Below are 14,072 nucleotides of genomic sequence, written 5' to 3'. Positions count from 1 at the left end.
GTTGAGGGGTTTCTAGAAATTTCCATGTAACTATACGCAAAGATTTGAGTGCATCGTATCGTAATTCAAACACGCCACTCAACCTCAGCAAGCACATATAATAACATAATTGAGCTAAAGCCTGAAAACTTTAAGTTCCAAAGTGAAAAAAAACGGAATCAGATACTCAATATGTGTGATCGAATATATTTTACGTTTCTCAGTCAGGCTATTAAGACACCATTATTCTTGTAGCGTAGAGTAACCATGATTCAGATTTTTTTCTTAGAGCTGTTTCTCTCCATATTGCTATATAATAGTACATGACTTTTTAATTTTGCCATCTTCCCGCTCCCGATCTGTCGAAAGGTAGTTTATTTCATTCCTTTTTTCTGTAATTTTTCTCTACGACCAGTCGCGAGGTCGTGGCTGTAACTTTAGTGTTGAATTTTGCCGACATTTTTCTCCGAGACCGGCCGCGAGGTCGTGGCTTTCAGGTTTATTTTTTCGGTCGTTTCTCTCCACGACCTGTCGCCCGGACGTTGCTGGAAAGTATTGAATTTTTCCCAAAAGTTTTCCCAATGACTGGTCGTGAAGTCGTAGCTTTCAGATTTTGACCATCCTCAATTATTTTTTTCCAAGACTGCACCAAGTTGACAGCAGCAACGGCTACTCGGATTCGCGATCTCTTTCCATGGCGGTTTCTAATTACCGGTAACTTACGTTTAAAGTTCAATGTGAGTTGTGAGAACAGGAAAATTTTAGTGTGTTTTTATGACTGTACGTTGAAAGGATAAATTGAAATTTCATTTAGTACTCCTAGAACATGAAAGTGTTTTTGAAGTTTAATTTAGTGCCCGGAGAATATGAAAGTGTGTATGTATAACCATGGTATAAATGTTGCTTGTTAGATGAGGGACGCACCATTTAGAGTCAGACGGCTGAGCCGTTTCCGGTCGTCCGCTTTGTCTCTCCTCCCTCCCCCATGGGGAACGGTGCTTGGATGTTTTTCCTCATTCGTTCATTCTTTTTCTATATGTAACTGAAAAACTAGCACTTTGAATTGGCAATTTTCGCTAATCATTCTTTGTTATAAAAAGAGTTAACCGTACTTTTAAACCAGCGTTGCAATGGCTAAACATGCGGAGCAATGTCGTCATACAGTTCTCTTTGGGAGTTTGAAATCCAACATCGTATTTTTCAAGTGATAACAGTTAGCCTGCAATGCTGATCAAAATGTTCTACCCAAAAGTACAACCATTGTGGGTAAGTTAGAGTTCGTTTCGTCACCAGGCGATATCGAAGATGTGTTCAGCCACGGTGGAGGGACCGTGGTTCAGCTCCAAACATGGCCACGTAACGGTGAGCTACCAAAAGAGCCATGCTTGTACAGCTTCCTTCGGTAACTGGTGGAGCCACGTGCCCTTCTTTTACTTCTGAATTTATCGATGTGTCCGTCTTTTCGTCGGAAACACCAAGTTCGAAATCCTGGAGTTCGGAGTCGCTGAATTCCGGTTCAAAGTTATAGGTTGAAGGCAAAGTGTATCTATGGGGCAGTAGCTCAATAGAAACGTACGGTAGACCAGACCCCCTAGCGATACCCCCTAACTTCCTCAACCAAACACGAAAACTTTACGTCATCAAAAGTTAAGCCTCTCTGAGGAATTCCGATAGGTGGCGCTTCCATATCGCGAAAATGGCGTCATACACATCAGTTGAAAGTATACAGTCACCTGTAATCTAAATATGCCCATATATGGTCAAAGGGGCGTTCCTTGGTATTCGAAATGCCCATGTGAGGGCGCTGTTTTTAAAAAGTGGCCACCCGCTTAAAATCTGTGATTGGTTAGATTTTCTCTTTCCATGGTAACTGTGGAAAAATTGAAACAGGTGACAGTATACCTTTAATAAAACATTAATTTCTAGGATAATAAACAGCACATTTTTCATCTTTTCATCATAAATGTTACAATAATAATCTTCTTCAACTTTTAAAGGCAGGTTGTTATTTGGGTGGACTATTCCTTTAATTTTGAAAGAAAATGCTTGAAAGATTCATCAAGGAAAGTTTAAGCAAAAGTTTAAGGCTTTCACTTTCGAGGCGCGAATTACCTTAAAAGTGTTATTTATATACTGTTTCTATTCCTGAGATGACAGCGAGACAGTGTAAGACAACAACAGCATGATTGCATTTTCGATTTTACATCCAAACCATTGTTCATATCAAAAGTATATAGGATTTGTGAAGCAACACCAATTAAATTTTGTCTGCCTGCATGCCTGCCTGCTTGCCTGTGTTCTCTCTCTTCTCTCCTCTCTCTCTCTCTCTCTCTCTCTCTCTCTCTCTCTCTCTCTCTCTCTCTCTCTCTCTCTCTCTCTCTCTCTCTCTCTCTCTCTCTCTCTCTCTCTCTCTCTCAAACGCACAGCAAACTGTCAGACACATATAGGAGCAGAACGTCGCACTTGATGGAAATATCCTGATCTATATTAACCTTATCTCGATTTGCCAGTCGAGTTTGAAAAGCAGAACTGCCCTTCCTACGGAAGTTAAATGTACCAAAAATCACGTGCTGCGCCGCAGTAATCGTTACCAAGGCCCAGCACCATAGGCTAACGGATTGAAAATATTCTACTTACACATATCCGTACGCTGTATCATATCGGCCTATGTCGAGGATGTAACATAAATACATATTATAGTTTGAGATGCACCCGATGGCATGCTGATTGGTTATTTGGAACAAGTCTCTCGCATGGTAAGGCACCTCTTTCGCTAAAAGTCAACCTTACGTTTTACGCACGTATACATGAAACAATTATCTCATTTTTCGTGACATATCAGTGCGGAAATATATGTAGGCCATTCAAAAATACTATGAATTCTGAGTCGCACGTTTTGTTTCACCTCATGCTTGTTGCTGTCAAACGTTTTCAGGCAAGTAGTTATTTAGGCCTACACCTCGCGAAAGCGAATCGCAAACGGAACAATGACAAAGTGCTAAACGGGAGGATAATGGGCATGGTGAAATGTTCGTTCGGAATGTACGCGCATGCAAATAAAACAAATGGCGTCTGCTTGTTTAGGCCAAAATCTGTCGAACCATTCTCAAAACTGTGGTCATGGCTCAGTCAAAAGAAACCTTATGTATATCATGTATATGACCAGCAATCCTTTTAGTCGTCGATGCCAAAGTCACCAATACACCGGGCCTTATCTTGCACATAGAAGTACGATGGCTTCAATATTAGCGAGCGCAGCGAGAGCGGCCGAAGGCCGCTCTCGAAGCGAGCATTAAGACTAACGCGTGTGCACGAAAATTAGAATGGAATCTCTATATACCGACGAGTTTTTAAACAGAGCACTTTCATGGAGGCGGCCATTTTGAATACTTTTACACGGATTTGCGTGAAATTAAAGATATCATCTACCACAAATCCTACTCGACAATGTGCATTTCCGACTAAAGAATCTCTCTATGCCAAAGAAAGTGGGAAATTTGGTTCAAAATGACTATTTTCGATCATTTGAAAGTCTGGTTCGGTCATCACTAGGGGCCGCCATTTTGAAACAAGCCAACTCTCACGAGAACGAACGGTCAACTCACGCGAGAATTTAAAATCGTGTGCTTGAGGGCCTAGGGAGAGCTACCGACGGGAATATCAAGTACGTGTTTTACATTAGACTGCCTCTGTCCCGCCCCTGTTACAATAAACTGATCGGAATCATGTAATTTACCAGTTTTATATAAATAATTTTCGTTTGTGAACTTGGCATTTCCTAGTTAAATTGCTATGACAATCTATAAATGTTATTTTAGAAAATAATTGACAGCATTCAACCTCAATGGCCAAAATATGCATCAAACACAGAAATTAGCATGCTATTGCCAGAAAACATAAATGACGATATACCCTACGCTGCGCTCGCTCTCAGGTCTGACCTGTTACATATTTTGATAAATCTGTCTTGCAAAAGAGAATGTGAAAGGAAGCAAAACGAAGAAAATATCATTACATTTATTTCGAATTTCCCAGCTGTTTATCATAAATTTATCTATCGCCAGCACTTGAAAGTAGTTAGCACAACGGTTACTGTAGTCTGCAAGTCATCAGGTAGCCTCATTGTTACAAGATAGATGTTACTGACAGATTCGAACAGGACCAGGAGTCACATGTTCGACGATCGTGTCGCGTCAGCGCGTTTTTTTCTCTAGCGTCAGGTATGTTCTGAAGTTCGAGGCCTCGTTCGCCATCAAACAGGAAGACTTTAACTATACACGCAGAGCACATCCTCGAAATGACGCTTGCTTTTGGACGAGGCTGTCATTGCCAAGATACGTTCTATTGATCAGCACAACCACAGTCGTCGAATGCTCAGTCTGTGCAGACTTCCTGAAGTAACAATCTCTGCAGCTTTACCGCGTTTAAAAGTGTTCACGCCGCTTCATATCTGGTAATTTCATAATGCCATCAATTTGAAGACACATCCGTGCGAGGGCGCGCTGTTGTCGAAAATCAGTGAGCGCTTTGTTCCGAGGAACACCCTCGTCTGCCAATTTGACGTAGCGCCGGCTAGTACATAATGATAACTTTACTAAACCTACCCACCTTCAGCCTATTATACAATTTTTGAGACGGATCTGATTTTGTATTCTTAGTCATTCTATTATTGTCGTGCCCTTGCAGAACACTAAGAGTCCTGCCAGTTCTCAGTTAGACAAACTCTGTTCACTACCAGAAACATCGAGTTTGGGAAGCGAAGCAAACCATCTGGCCGGTAAGAGTAGGGGATCAGATTTCAACAACAACGATGATGTGGGAAAAGTGTCTCAAACACTTTCGAACGTCGAAACAGGTAACTGTCATCAGCTTGTCTATTGACCATAGAGATATCAACGCAGCAACACTTGCACGCCCATGTGCCAAAGAATCAATACCTGTATGCTTTGTCTGACTTTTCGAGAGCGTCGCTTATGTCTGAATCAACCAAGTGAGTCTTTCAGTGAAACCTTCAAGTGTGAAGCTTTTCAATTTGTGACTTCTCTTCTGTTTTTTTTTCAGCGATAACGAATGTCGGTGACATTTTTAGTCAACCACTCCTACAGAACAGAGTAGAGTTGAATCTGCCATTAATACAAGGTAACAAAATGTTGTCTCGTTTCTTTAGTTCTTTTAGAAATATGATATATAATGCTTTGTTCATGCATAATTGATAACGTTAGCAGATAAGGGATAAACAGATGAGCATGGGAAATTAAAATTGATTTCAGCCATTCAAAGGGTTTTCGATACAACGAGAACCACTACAACCAAGTATAGGGTTTATGCGTAACAATAATTTATTGATTGATAAAATCATCGATATATGTTATTTACAGGTGTCCCAGTACTTGACAAAACAATTTTTACGTCTGATGGTGTTACTGAAGGACTGGCATCTCAAGTATGTCGGGTCACCTCCCGTGGAGATAACAAGCTGGTCGTGAAAATCATGGACAAGGACTTGGTGCAACGTGAGGGCGCTATTCACAGGTACGACAGGCACCTGTTTTTTTGTCATCTGGATAATAATGTAACTATATGTTTCCTAAATCGTAGAATGCAGGTAATATATAGATTCAAATAATAAGTCGACTATTCAAAGATGATTAAAAATAATGTTGATCAATATTACATTTAGCAAGACATATTTTGCACGTGAAAACTTTAATTTTATAGAGGCTTTCGCTCCTCTAGTCTATTCTACTTGTCAAATAAGGGCGGTTATGATGGGGTGTTGAAGCTGTATCCTTTGTAATTATTTGTCTTATGTTTTATTGTTGCTTATAGTAAGTTAACCGGACACAAAAACATCCCAACTTTGCATGGTGTGACGTACATAGGCGGTGACCGTTACGGATTGGTGCAGGAGTACGCCGCCGGCAAGACACTGGAGATGATGTCATTTGATGGTGACTTGGTAAGTTATTGCAATATCACATAATTTGATCGTACGACCGACTGCCAAGTCAAACAAATATCAACATATTTTAAAGAGAATTAAAGATATAAGGTGATACTGTGGTTTTACGACTTATCCGGACACCAAACTTGCTAATTACCCAGCAACTTCGCTGACCATATTGAGACTTTGATCGGTAATTACCAAAGCACTTCGATAATTCACCTCAAACTTGATACTCGATCTGGCTGCATGAGTGCTCCATGGGGTACACAATGTGTATACAAAGTCAATGATAAGTATCATACTAGTGCCATAAACTAATTAGTGACCAGGGGTTGGCATTCCACTGAACAACATTCCTCAGTAAAGCCAACATATGTACATGTGTGCTGTTCATTTGTGTTACATGTAAAACCACAGGGTTCACGGGCTTGTTGTTTATTTGTGTCTGTTTGTTTGTGTGTATGTTTGTGTTTGTTTATTTGTTATTTTTAATAAAATAACAGCGAAAAGCTGTTTTGTTAATATTTGTCAATAAAGAGCAGTTTATTTGTTTATTTGTTTGTTTATTTATTTATTTGTTTGTTTGTTTGTTGATACGTATTTCCGATGGTTAGGGTAGGGTTAGGCTTAAGTTAGGGTTAGGGTTAGGGTATATAGAGGGAGTGAATAAGCCTAACCCTAACTTAAGCCTAACCCTAACTTAAGCCTAACCCTAACTTAAGCCTAACCCTAACCCTAACCATCGGAAATACGTATCAACAAACAAACAAACAAATAAATAAATAAACAAACAAATAAACAAATAAACTGCTCTTTATTGACAATATTAACAAAACAGCTTTTCGCTGTTATTTTATTAAAAATAACAATAAACAAACACAAACATACACACAAACAAACAAACAGACACAAATAAACAACAAGCCCGTGTACCCTGTGGTAAAACTCAACTACGGAGAGGTTAGGAGAGTGTAATTGGTCGTTAGAGTTTGTTAAACTACTTTTCAGAGCAGAAAAACTATTACTAACGTTAAAACAAGCTGACATCGGAATTTCTTTTACAGCATTGTGAGGAAAATCCTACATTATCCAGTTTATTTAATCCTATGACCCTCCGTCTCCGTCACCTAAATTCCCACTCCACGCATCCGCCATTGGTTATCCTCCTTTAAAACCTGCAGTTTCATTCATTTGAAGCATTTATCCTTTCATCTGTGAAGAGTTTTTACCGGTGACTATTCACTGCCAGTTGTTGTTTTCATAAGATGCAGACCATTTGATACTGCGTACACCGAGTTGCTTTTACGTGCAGGCAATGCAGATGCCACTTCACAGTTCACACTGTGCTGTTGATCGGCAAAGTACAAGACGTCTTTGTTTCACTTTTTAAATTTCAAGATATGATTCATGTTAAAATTTTTCCAAATGTCACTGTTGGGATTGTGTTTTCAATTTCATTTGATGCAGGGATTTGAAATACTGTGTCAGTTTAGCTCGGAATCGTTGCTGAGTTTTGCTCCCTTTGGCAATGGTTGTCTATCAGCATAAATGTGATCGAGGAATACCCGTTCATGAAGATAGAGAGATTGAAAATCTTTTCTGTATTCTAGCTTACCTTTACAATTTCTACAGGTGTAAGTCGATTTAGGAAAGAGATTGAAAGTTTGAGTGGTGTTCAATAATTGTGCCTAAATCAGCACGAATTGAGCGGAAAAGTATTTAAAGGGGAAGTTCACCAAGGATGATTTTTACATATGTGGTAGCTCTGTGGTCATTTACCCAGGAAAAACTATTTTCACCATTTATAACTCGCAAGATTTTTTACAAAAACGATAAAATAGTACAGGAAGTTGCCCATGTAATTTGAATCATGGGAAAAAAGCTCCAAGCTTGGAGCTTGCATAATGTGATATGGAAGGGACCATCTCTGGACGGGTATGGCCCCACACATAGTCCACTCACAGTAACACGGTAATAGACAGCAACACAAAATCTGACAGTGGACAGTTTATTATAAGTGAATCATCGTTTATGCAAGGATACTCAGTATAAACAAAAGTTATGTAAATACGCACAGCCTGGTTTAAGCATGGGTGAGTGGACAATGCCATACCCATGGGAAAATGGTCCCTTCCATAACAGATTATGCAAGCTCCAAGCTTGGACTGTTCAATCAAGCATGATGTCCATTGAAGTTACAGAAATCTTTTTGGTGCAGTGGGCAGGTTTACTGCCATGCAAGTTGTATTTGTCCTGTGCCATTTTCATCACTTTGTTCAGCAATTTTTTGTATGGTTACACTGTTGAAAACTTTGAGTGCAAACTCATGTCTCAAATTGGTTTATGCTATCACTGTATGCACTGAGATGTCAGCGTCTGTGTTTACACTTTGCCACCCATGGAGTTACTGCAGCCAGATCAAGTATCAAGTTTGAGGTGAATTACCAAAGTGCTTTGGTAATTACTGATCAAAGTCTCAATATCATCAGCCAAGTTGCTGGATAATTAGCAAGTTTGGTGTCCGGATAAGTCGTAAAAGCCCGAAAAATTTGAGGTTATTTTACGCGCATCAAAAATAGTGACTAGGTGTCATTTTTTAACCTTCCTCTTTCACTAATATCCTGAGCAAATTTAACAGCATTTTTCACAATATGAAAACAACCGTAATACTTCCATGTCGCCATGTGACGTTGTTTTTAGCAAAATTTTCGTCCACTACTCCTTTCGTTTTTGTGTTATACAATGACAGGGCGTCATGATCCACTGCTATAGGGCATGTTCTAGTCAGTAATTGTCAGTATACGGGATACAAATCTGAGTAAATGACAGATTCTCTGTGATATAATGAAAAGGCAAAGGAAAGTTAGATTTCCTTTATGCTTTATTTTTAGGACAAAATCACCGTGTCACAGAAACTGAATCTCGCGTATCAGCTGTGCAACCCCGTCGCCCATTTCCATAAACATGACGTCATTCATCAGAATATTCACCCAGGTCATATCATCGTAAGTATTTCTGTTCAAGACTTGTACAAATACGTCGGGTTGGGAAGCTTGTACAAATACGTCAGGAGTAGGTAAAATGTTCATCTGGCGAATATAAACTGCGTTCTACCCGCAAAATTGTTTCATGTTTAGCAAGGCCTGTAATTTGTTGTCATTATCTAAATTTGCTTTGTTTTTCAGAATTCCTTTGCGAAATGCCTTTTGTACTGAAATGTTCCCTCATATAAGTACGAAATCTCATAACGAATATGAAGTTTTAATTTGTATTCATGTTTTTTCTGGCAGTGTTAAATATGGGAGGCATTGAATGTGTAAAGACTTTGAGGAAACAAGAAAATTATGAAAATGACCAAATCTGGTTTGCGGTCGGGCCCGTCTGACAAATATTTTTTTCTCTCGCCCATATGACAGGTTTCTTACTCGTTCACTTTCTCGAAGAGATTCGTATAGTTCCTTGACAGTCTGTATACTAAAGCGCCCTCAAACGTCTCTGACGTAAGAGTTTCTCTTGACAGGGGTCCAACTTCAGTCGGTGTGTGTTTCACGATCATATGTAAAATCATGCAACTTTGGGGATTGAGAGCGAGAAGGTATATTCATCACCGATGGTAAAGCGAAAATACCTTGAAAGTAATATGGTTTGTTATAAAGCCGTTTCAACAGCTCGCCATTGATCATGTTCAACTTATTTTTTCAACTCTTGAGTTGTGACTGTTCCATGTATGCTTTACGATCAGATACCAGTATATTGATGGTGAAACTGTGATCTGATTGGCCGAAACGAGAAAACAACATTGCTATATTAGCGGTGAGAATACAGTTGGAACGTAGCGAGCTCTCAGTTAAAAAAAATCCTTCTTAAAACGTTCAACACGCTGTTACAATATATGTATAGGAGCAATAAATGTCTCCCGCCAGAAAGTAACTTGTACATCACTCGGTTTTGACCAGTTCACTCCATATATGCACTCGCAGTCACTTTCGCGAGATCTGGTCAAAACCTCGAGGGATGCCCGTCGCTGGGGTGGGGTGGGGGTTTCGTAGCTGAATGATGAACGAATAGTGTTTTCTTTTTATAGTTGGTAGCGAAGTCATGGTCATCTATGAAAGCTATTGAGCTGCTGATAAAAATTTAAAATTTTATTTCCATCATATCTGCTACTTTTAGGTCGACCCCAAAACTCTGAAAGTTACTGTGCTTCCTAGTAGTACAGCTTCCCTCATCGGTGAAGCTGGTCGTTTCCGTGGATTGGGCGAAAGCCGATACCTATCACCCGAATCCATGATGGACAACCGGGCTATCACTTTCCGAGAAGATGTCTGGAGTGTAGGTATGGTGCTAGCCGAAATATTTACAGGAGTTCGACCTTACTCAAATCATCCTGAGCTGTTTTCAAGCAGCGACTACGAGATGTTCCACCAGAAAAACCAAGAGTTGCCGAGATTTCGCCAGAGACGAGCGGCCAATGTGGAATGGAGAGTTTTCAAAGGAAAGGGAGAAATGATGGAACAAGTTGGTGTGTTGATAAATCTAGCGACATGTTCAACTCCAGATCTTCGACCCTCAGCTCACGAACTCTTGAGAAATTTCAAAATGTTGCACTTGCAATGTAAAACATGAAGGATTCTGTCTTGTGATACTTAAACTATTTGTCAATTATAGTTATCATTACGTCGTTTTATGTGGTTTTTTTCAATCACAGTGACGACAAAACTCCGAATAAAGAAGTAATTTTGAAATTTTGTTTGTATTTTATTCATTCTCTCGTTTTGTTGTCAACTTTTTTTGCTGTGATGAAGATCAAACAGTTTGTTGGTTCTTGAGTATCTTCCATGTCTATATGAGATGTTTTGGTAAGGCGAACCTTTTACTGTTGGCAGTCAATTGACGTCCCTATTCTCGGCATAGATGTGTGACTGTGAAATACAAGGTCTTCACGAAACATTAACACAAAACGAATAGTCTTTCTATTATAACACTTTTTGCTGGACAAACAAATTAATGGCTAATGTATACATAAGCATACCGTTTTCTCCATAAATTTATCTGTATTAATTAATGCTCTGTTGATAATCACTTGAAGGCAATACGTACCTCAAAACCAAACGTTTTTAAACTTTAGCTGAAACATTCCTTAGGAAAGCAAAGTTTAGAATTAGAGAAACAAATTACCTAAACATTACCTATAAAATTGAAAATTAAAAATGGTCGCTGTTCCCTGCGTTAACTCCATGGGCATAAATACTCGACTGTAATATAATCAAAAGAGTTGTATTTACTCTCCAGGGTTTCTGTGAGTTCACACAAGCAGCAAAGCAAAGCAGTGTTATAAGAATTTGTTGAGTGTCTTAAAAGTACAGTAGGCCCATCCATAAGCTTAAGCAATACATTATTTTTCCGCACATAGTTTCGTATTTGTGTTTGAAATTGTGTTATTCCCAGAGAAGACGAACTCAGAATCAAAATGTCCAAATTTCTCGCGAGAGGATAAAAATAATTGAACCTTCCAATATCACGTTTTCTCCTGTACCAAGATCTCAGTAATCACCATAGTTGGTACGTACGTATGTGCGTATGTATGTATGTATGTATGTATGTATGTATGTATGTATGTATGTATGTATGTATGTATGTATGTATGTATGTATGTATGTATGTATGTATGTATGTATGTAGGTAGGTAGGTAGGTAGGTAGGTAGGTAGGTAGGTAGGTAGGTAGGTAGGTAGGTAGGTAGGTAGGTAGGTAGGTAGGTAGGTAGGTAGGTAGGTTTGTTGTAGGTAGGTAGATAGGTACGGAGGCAGACAGGCAGGGATTGAAGGAGAGACGAATGAATGTAGCGCGTTTACATTAATTGCTGAATTTCATCGCAGTTCGGTGTATACAATGCCAATGGAAAAATCTGGGACACTGTAAAGTTAATTTTAGAGCAGTGAACAAAGTCTCCGCAAAACAATCTCCGATTGGAGATTGCGAACTTTGGCCTTCAGTGCCCGAATAATTGAGTGAATGAATGAATTGTTCACCAAGAAGTATTTGCTATAGATATGACTTTGACTCTGTTGGTTATTACAACCTCAAAAATCGACATACTAGCATCTTTCTTGGTGAAATAGAACAACTAAATGACTGTTTAATTTGGACGTCTTCAGGGCTTTGGTCATTTGTATTAAACATTGGTGGGATATGTTTTTCTCCAGAGACGAATTAGTGTAATTGTGATAGCATGTCGGAATGCTTATATGTTTGACTGGACCCTTAGGTTGAAAATAAGGCCATGTTTTTATAACAATTTACTCTCACAATCACGTCCCGGGGCTATCTGTGTTCGCACATGCGTGTTTGAATGGTGCCACTTTCAACTAAATCCCCTTCCTCCGTGACTCATCACGTGAACTGGTCTCCCGATTAACCCGACCACCTTTCAGGGCAGAAGTTAATCACACAATAACCTCGGGCATAATGATATCCTTTGTCGGTTGGACCATTTCGAGGGTCTATGGTTGGACTGGACTGGACAGAAGCAATTTTGCGATAGAGTAGGCAGACCTTGTGAAGGAAAACGCCAATCTAGCATCGTTAGTCACACTTGTATGCGCAGGTCTGGACAAATAATTGAAATGGCCTTCGGGCTTTAAAATACCAGATGATTTACATCAATGCATAACTGTCCAGACAACAATTTCCAGTATTTGCATAATATTTCCTTTCATACAAGACCTCAATATGTAAATAATCAGAACCTTCGAGGTGAACATTTTTTTAAATCGTCAAGATATGCTCCGAAATTGTGTAACTGAATCATATAGGGATTTGTTGATATTGTAGCAGTTATTTGAGAGAGAGTTTGAGAGTTTGAGAGAAAGTTTGAGAGTTTGAGAGAGAGTTTGAGAGTTTAAGAGTTTGAGTTTGAGAGTTTGAGAGAGAGTGTGAGAGTTTGAGAGAGAGTGAGAGAGAGTGAGAGAGAGAGAGAGAGAGAGAGAGAGAGAGAGAGAGAGAGAGAGAGAGAGGAGAGAGAGGGAGAGAGAGAGAGAGAGAGAGAGAGAGAGAGAGAGAGAGAGAGGAGAGGAGAGAGAGAGAGGAGAGAGAGAGAGGAGAGAGAGAGAGAGAGAGAGAGAGAATATTCATGAATTTTCATGATCGTTCAAAGTTGTTTACTTTCCATGGCATGATCGAGACTTTTTATTAAACATGAACATATTTAATCAAGTTGACACATTGTAGTGAATCTTTCATTGCTTTCAAGATGTACGGGGGGTAGATGTTGTAATTTCGGGGGGGGGGGCATCAGAGTATGAAAATTCTGTTGTGGCTTAATACCCAGTTTCGTGTTCCATGTTTTATTGAACATTCCATGCCGTATTGGGATTGTACACACTTGTTACAAATAATGTGTTCACGCGAACTGTGCGGCCCTCTACTGTGTACCATGTTGATGTAAGTTTTAGGGATCTTCAAGGGCCAAGTCTGTTATGTAGGGCTATCCATGTCATACTTAACTCGTTATAAATTCTGACCAGACAGAGACGAACGAACGTGCAGGTAAAGGATTAACTGACGTCTAGCATACTGGTTAGATCTTTTGCTAAAAGTTGATAAACTAAACGCGAAATTTATACAACTCTCTATTATGGACAGGGGAAATCGTGTAAGAGCTTACATGGTGATAAGGGAGACGTCATTGTTAATTGCCGCGGGGGGGGGGGTGAGTGTCGAAGGAATGTCATCGGAAACTCCGAAATTTCGGGTACTCCCCTGCCAACCATGATGAATTTGAGAAACCCCCCCTCTCTAACACAGACATTTTGACTGCTCCCCTCTTCTTAGAAAAATTAAATATCAAGACATGTATTTGTAAAAGTTACAAAAATACAGCAATAGTATACACCTTTCAAATACTGGTGTAAGTAGCTATATTATCATCAGTTACCTTATTACGGTTACAAAGGTGAAAACAACAAATTGAAACTCAAAGTCACAACAAAATGTCAATATAAAATCCCACGCTATAACCAGTATACAACCATATATAGTATTGTTTAATGTTGATGGGAATCATGACAGGGTTTTCACTAGTATATCTGACTGGGCAGAATTTGTCAGTACAGGGACGAGAACATGCAAGCTGAAGGGGAAAGTGT

General features: G+C 39.4%; 1 protein-coding gene across 2 annotated transcripts; it reads left to right on the top strand.

Annotated features, from left to right (window-relative positions):
- Positions 1-2,583: 2,583 nt before the first annotated feature.
- LOC139148716 (uncharacterized) lies at positions 2,584-10,671 on the top strand. 2 transcript variants are annotated; one of them, XM_070720192.1, is made up of 7 exons: positions 2,584-2,735; positions 4,666-4,834; positions 5,041-5,118; positions 5,358-5,511; positions 5,809-5,938; positions 8,818-8,931; positions 10,100-10,671. In XM_070720192.1, the coding sequence occupies exons 1-7, from the start codon at positions 2,700-2,702 to the stop codon at positions 10,550-10,552; spliced, it is 1,134 nt and encodes a 377-aa protein (XP_070576293.1). In that variant the 5' UTR covers positions 2,584-2,699; the 3' UTR covers positions 10,553-10,671. The 2 variants fall into 2 exon arrangements, with proteins under 2 accessions (XP_070576293.1, XP_070576294.1); XM_070720193.1 differs by lacking the exon at positions 5,041-5,118.
- The last annotated feature ends 3,401 nt before the right edge of the window (positions 10,672-14,072 follow it).

The sequence above is a fragment of the Ptychodera flava genome, chromosome 13, assembly GCF_041260155.1.
Source record: "Ptychodera flava strain L36383 chromosome 13, AS_Pfla_20210202, whole genome shotgun sequence".
In the NCBI taxonomy this organism is placed as follows: domain Eukaryota; kingdom Metazoa; phylum Hemichordata; class Enteropneusta; family Ptychoderidae; genus Ptychodera; species Ptychodera flava.
The sequence above is the reverse complement of the archived record's forward strand: the minus strand, read 5'-3'. Positions and strand labels throughout refer to the sequence as shown.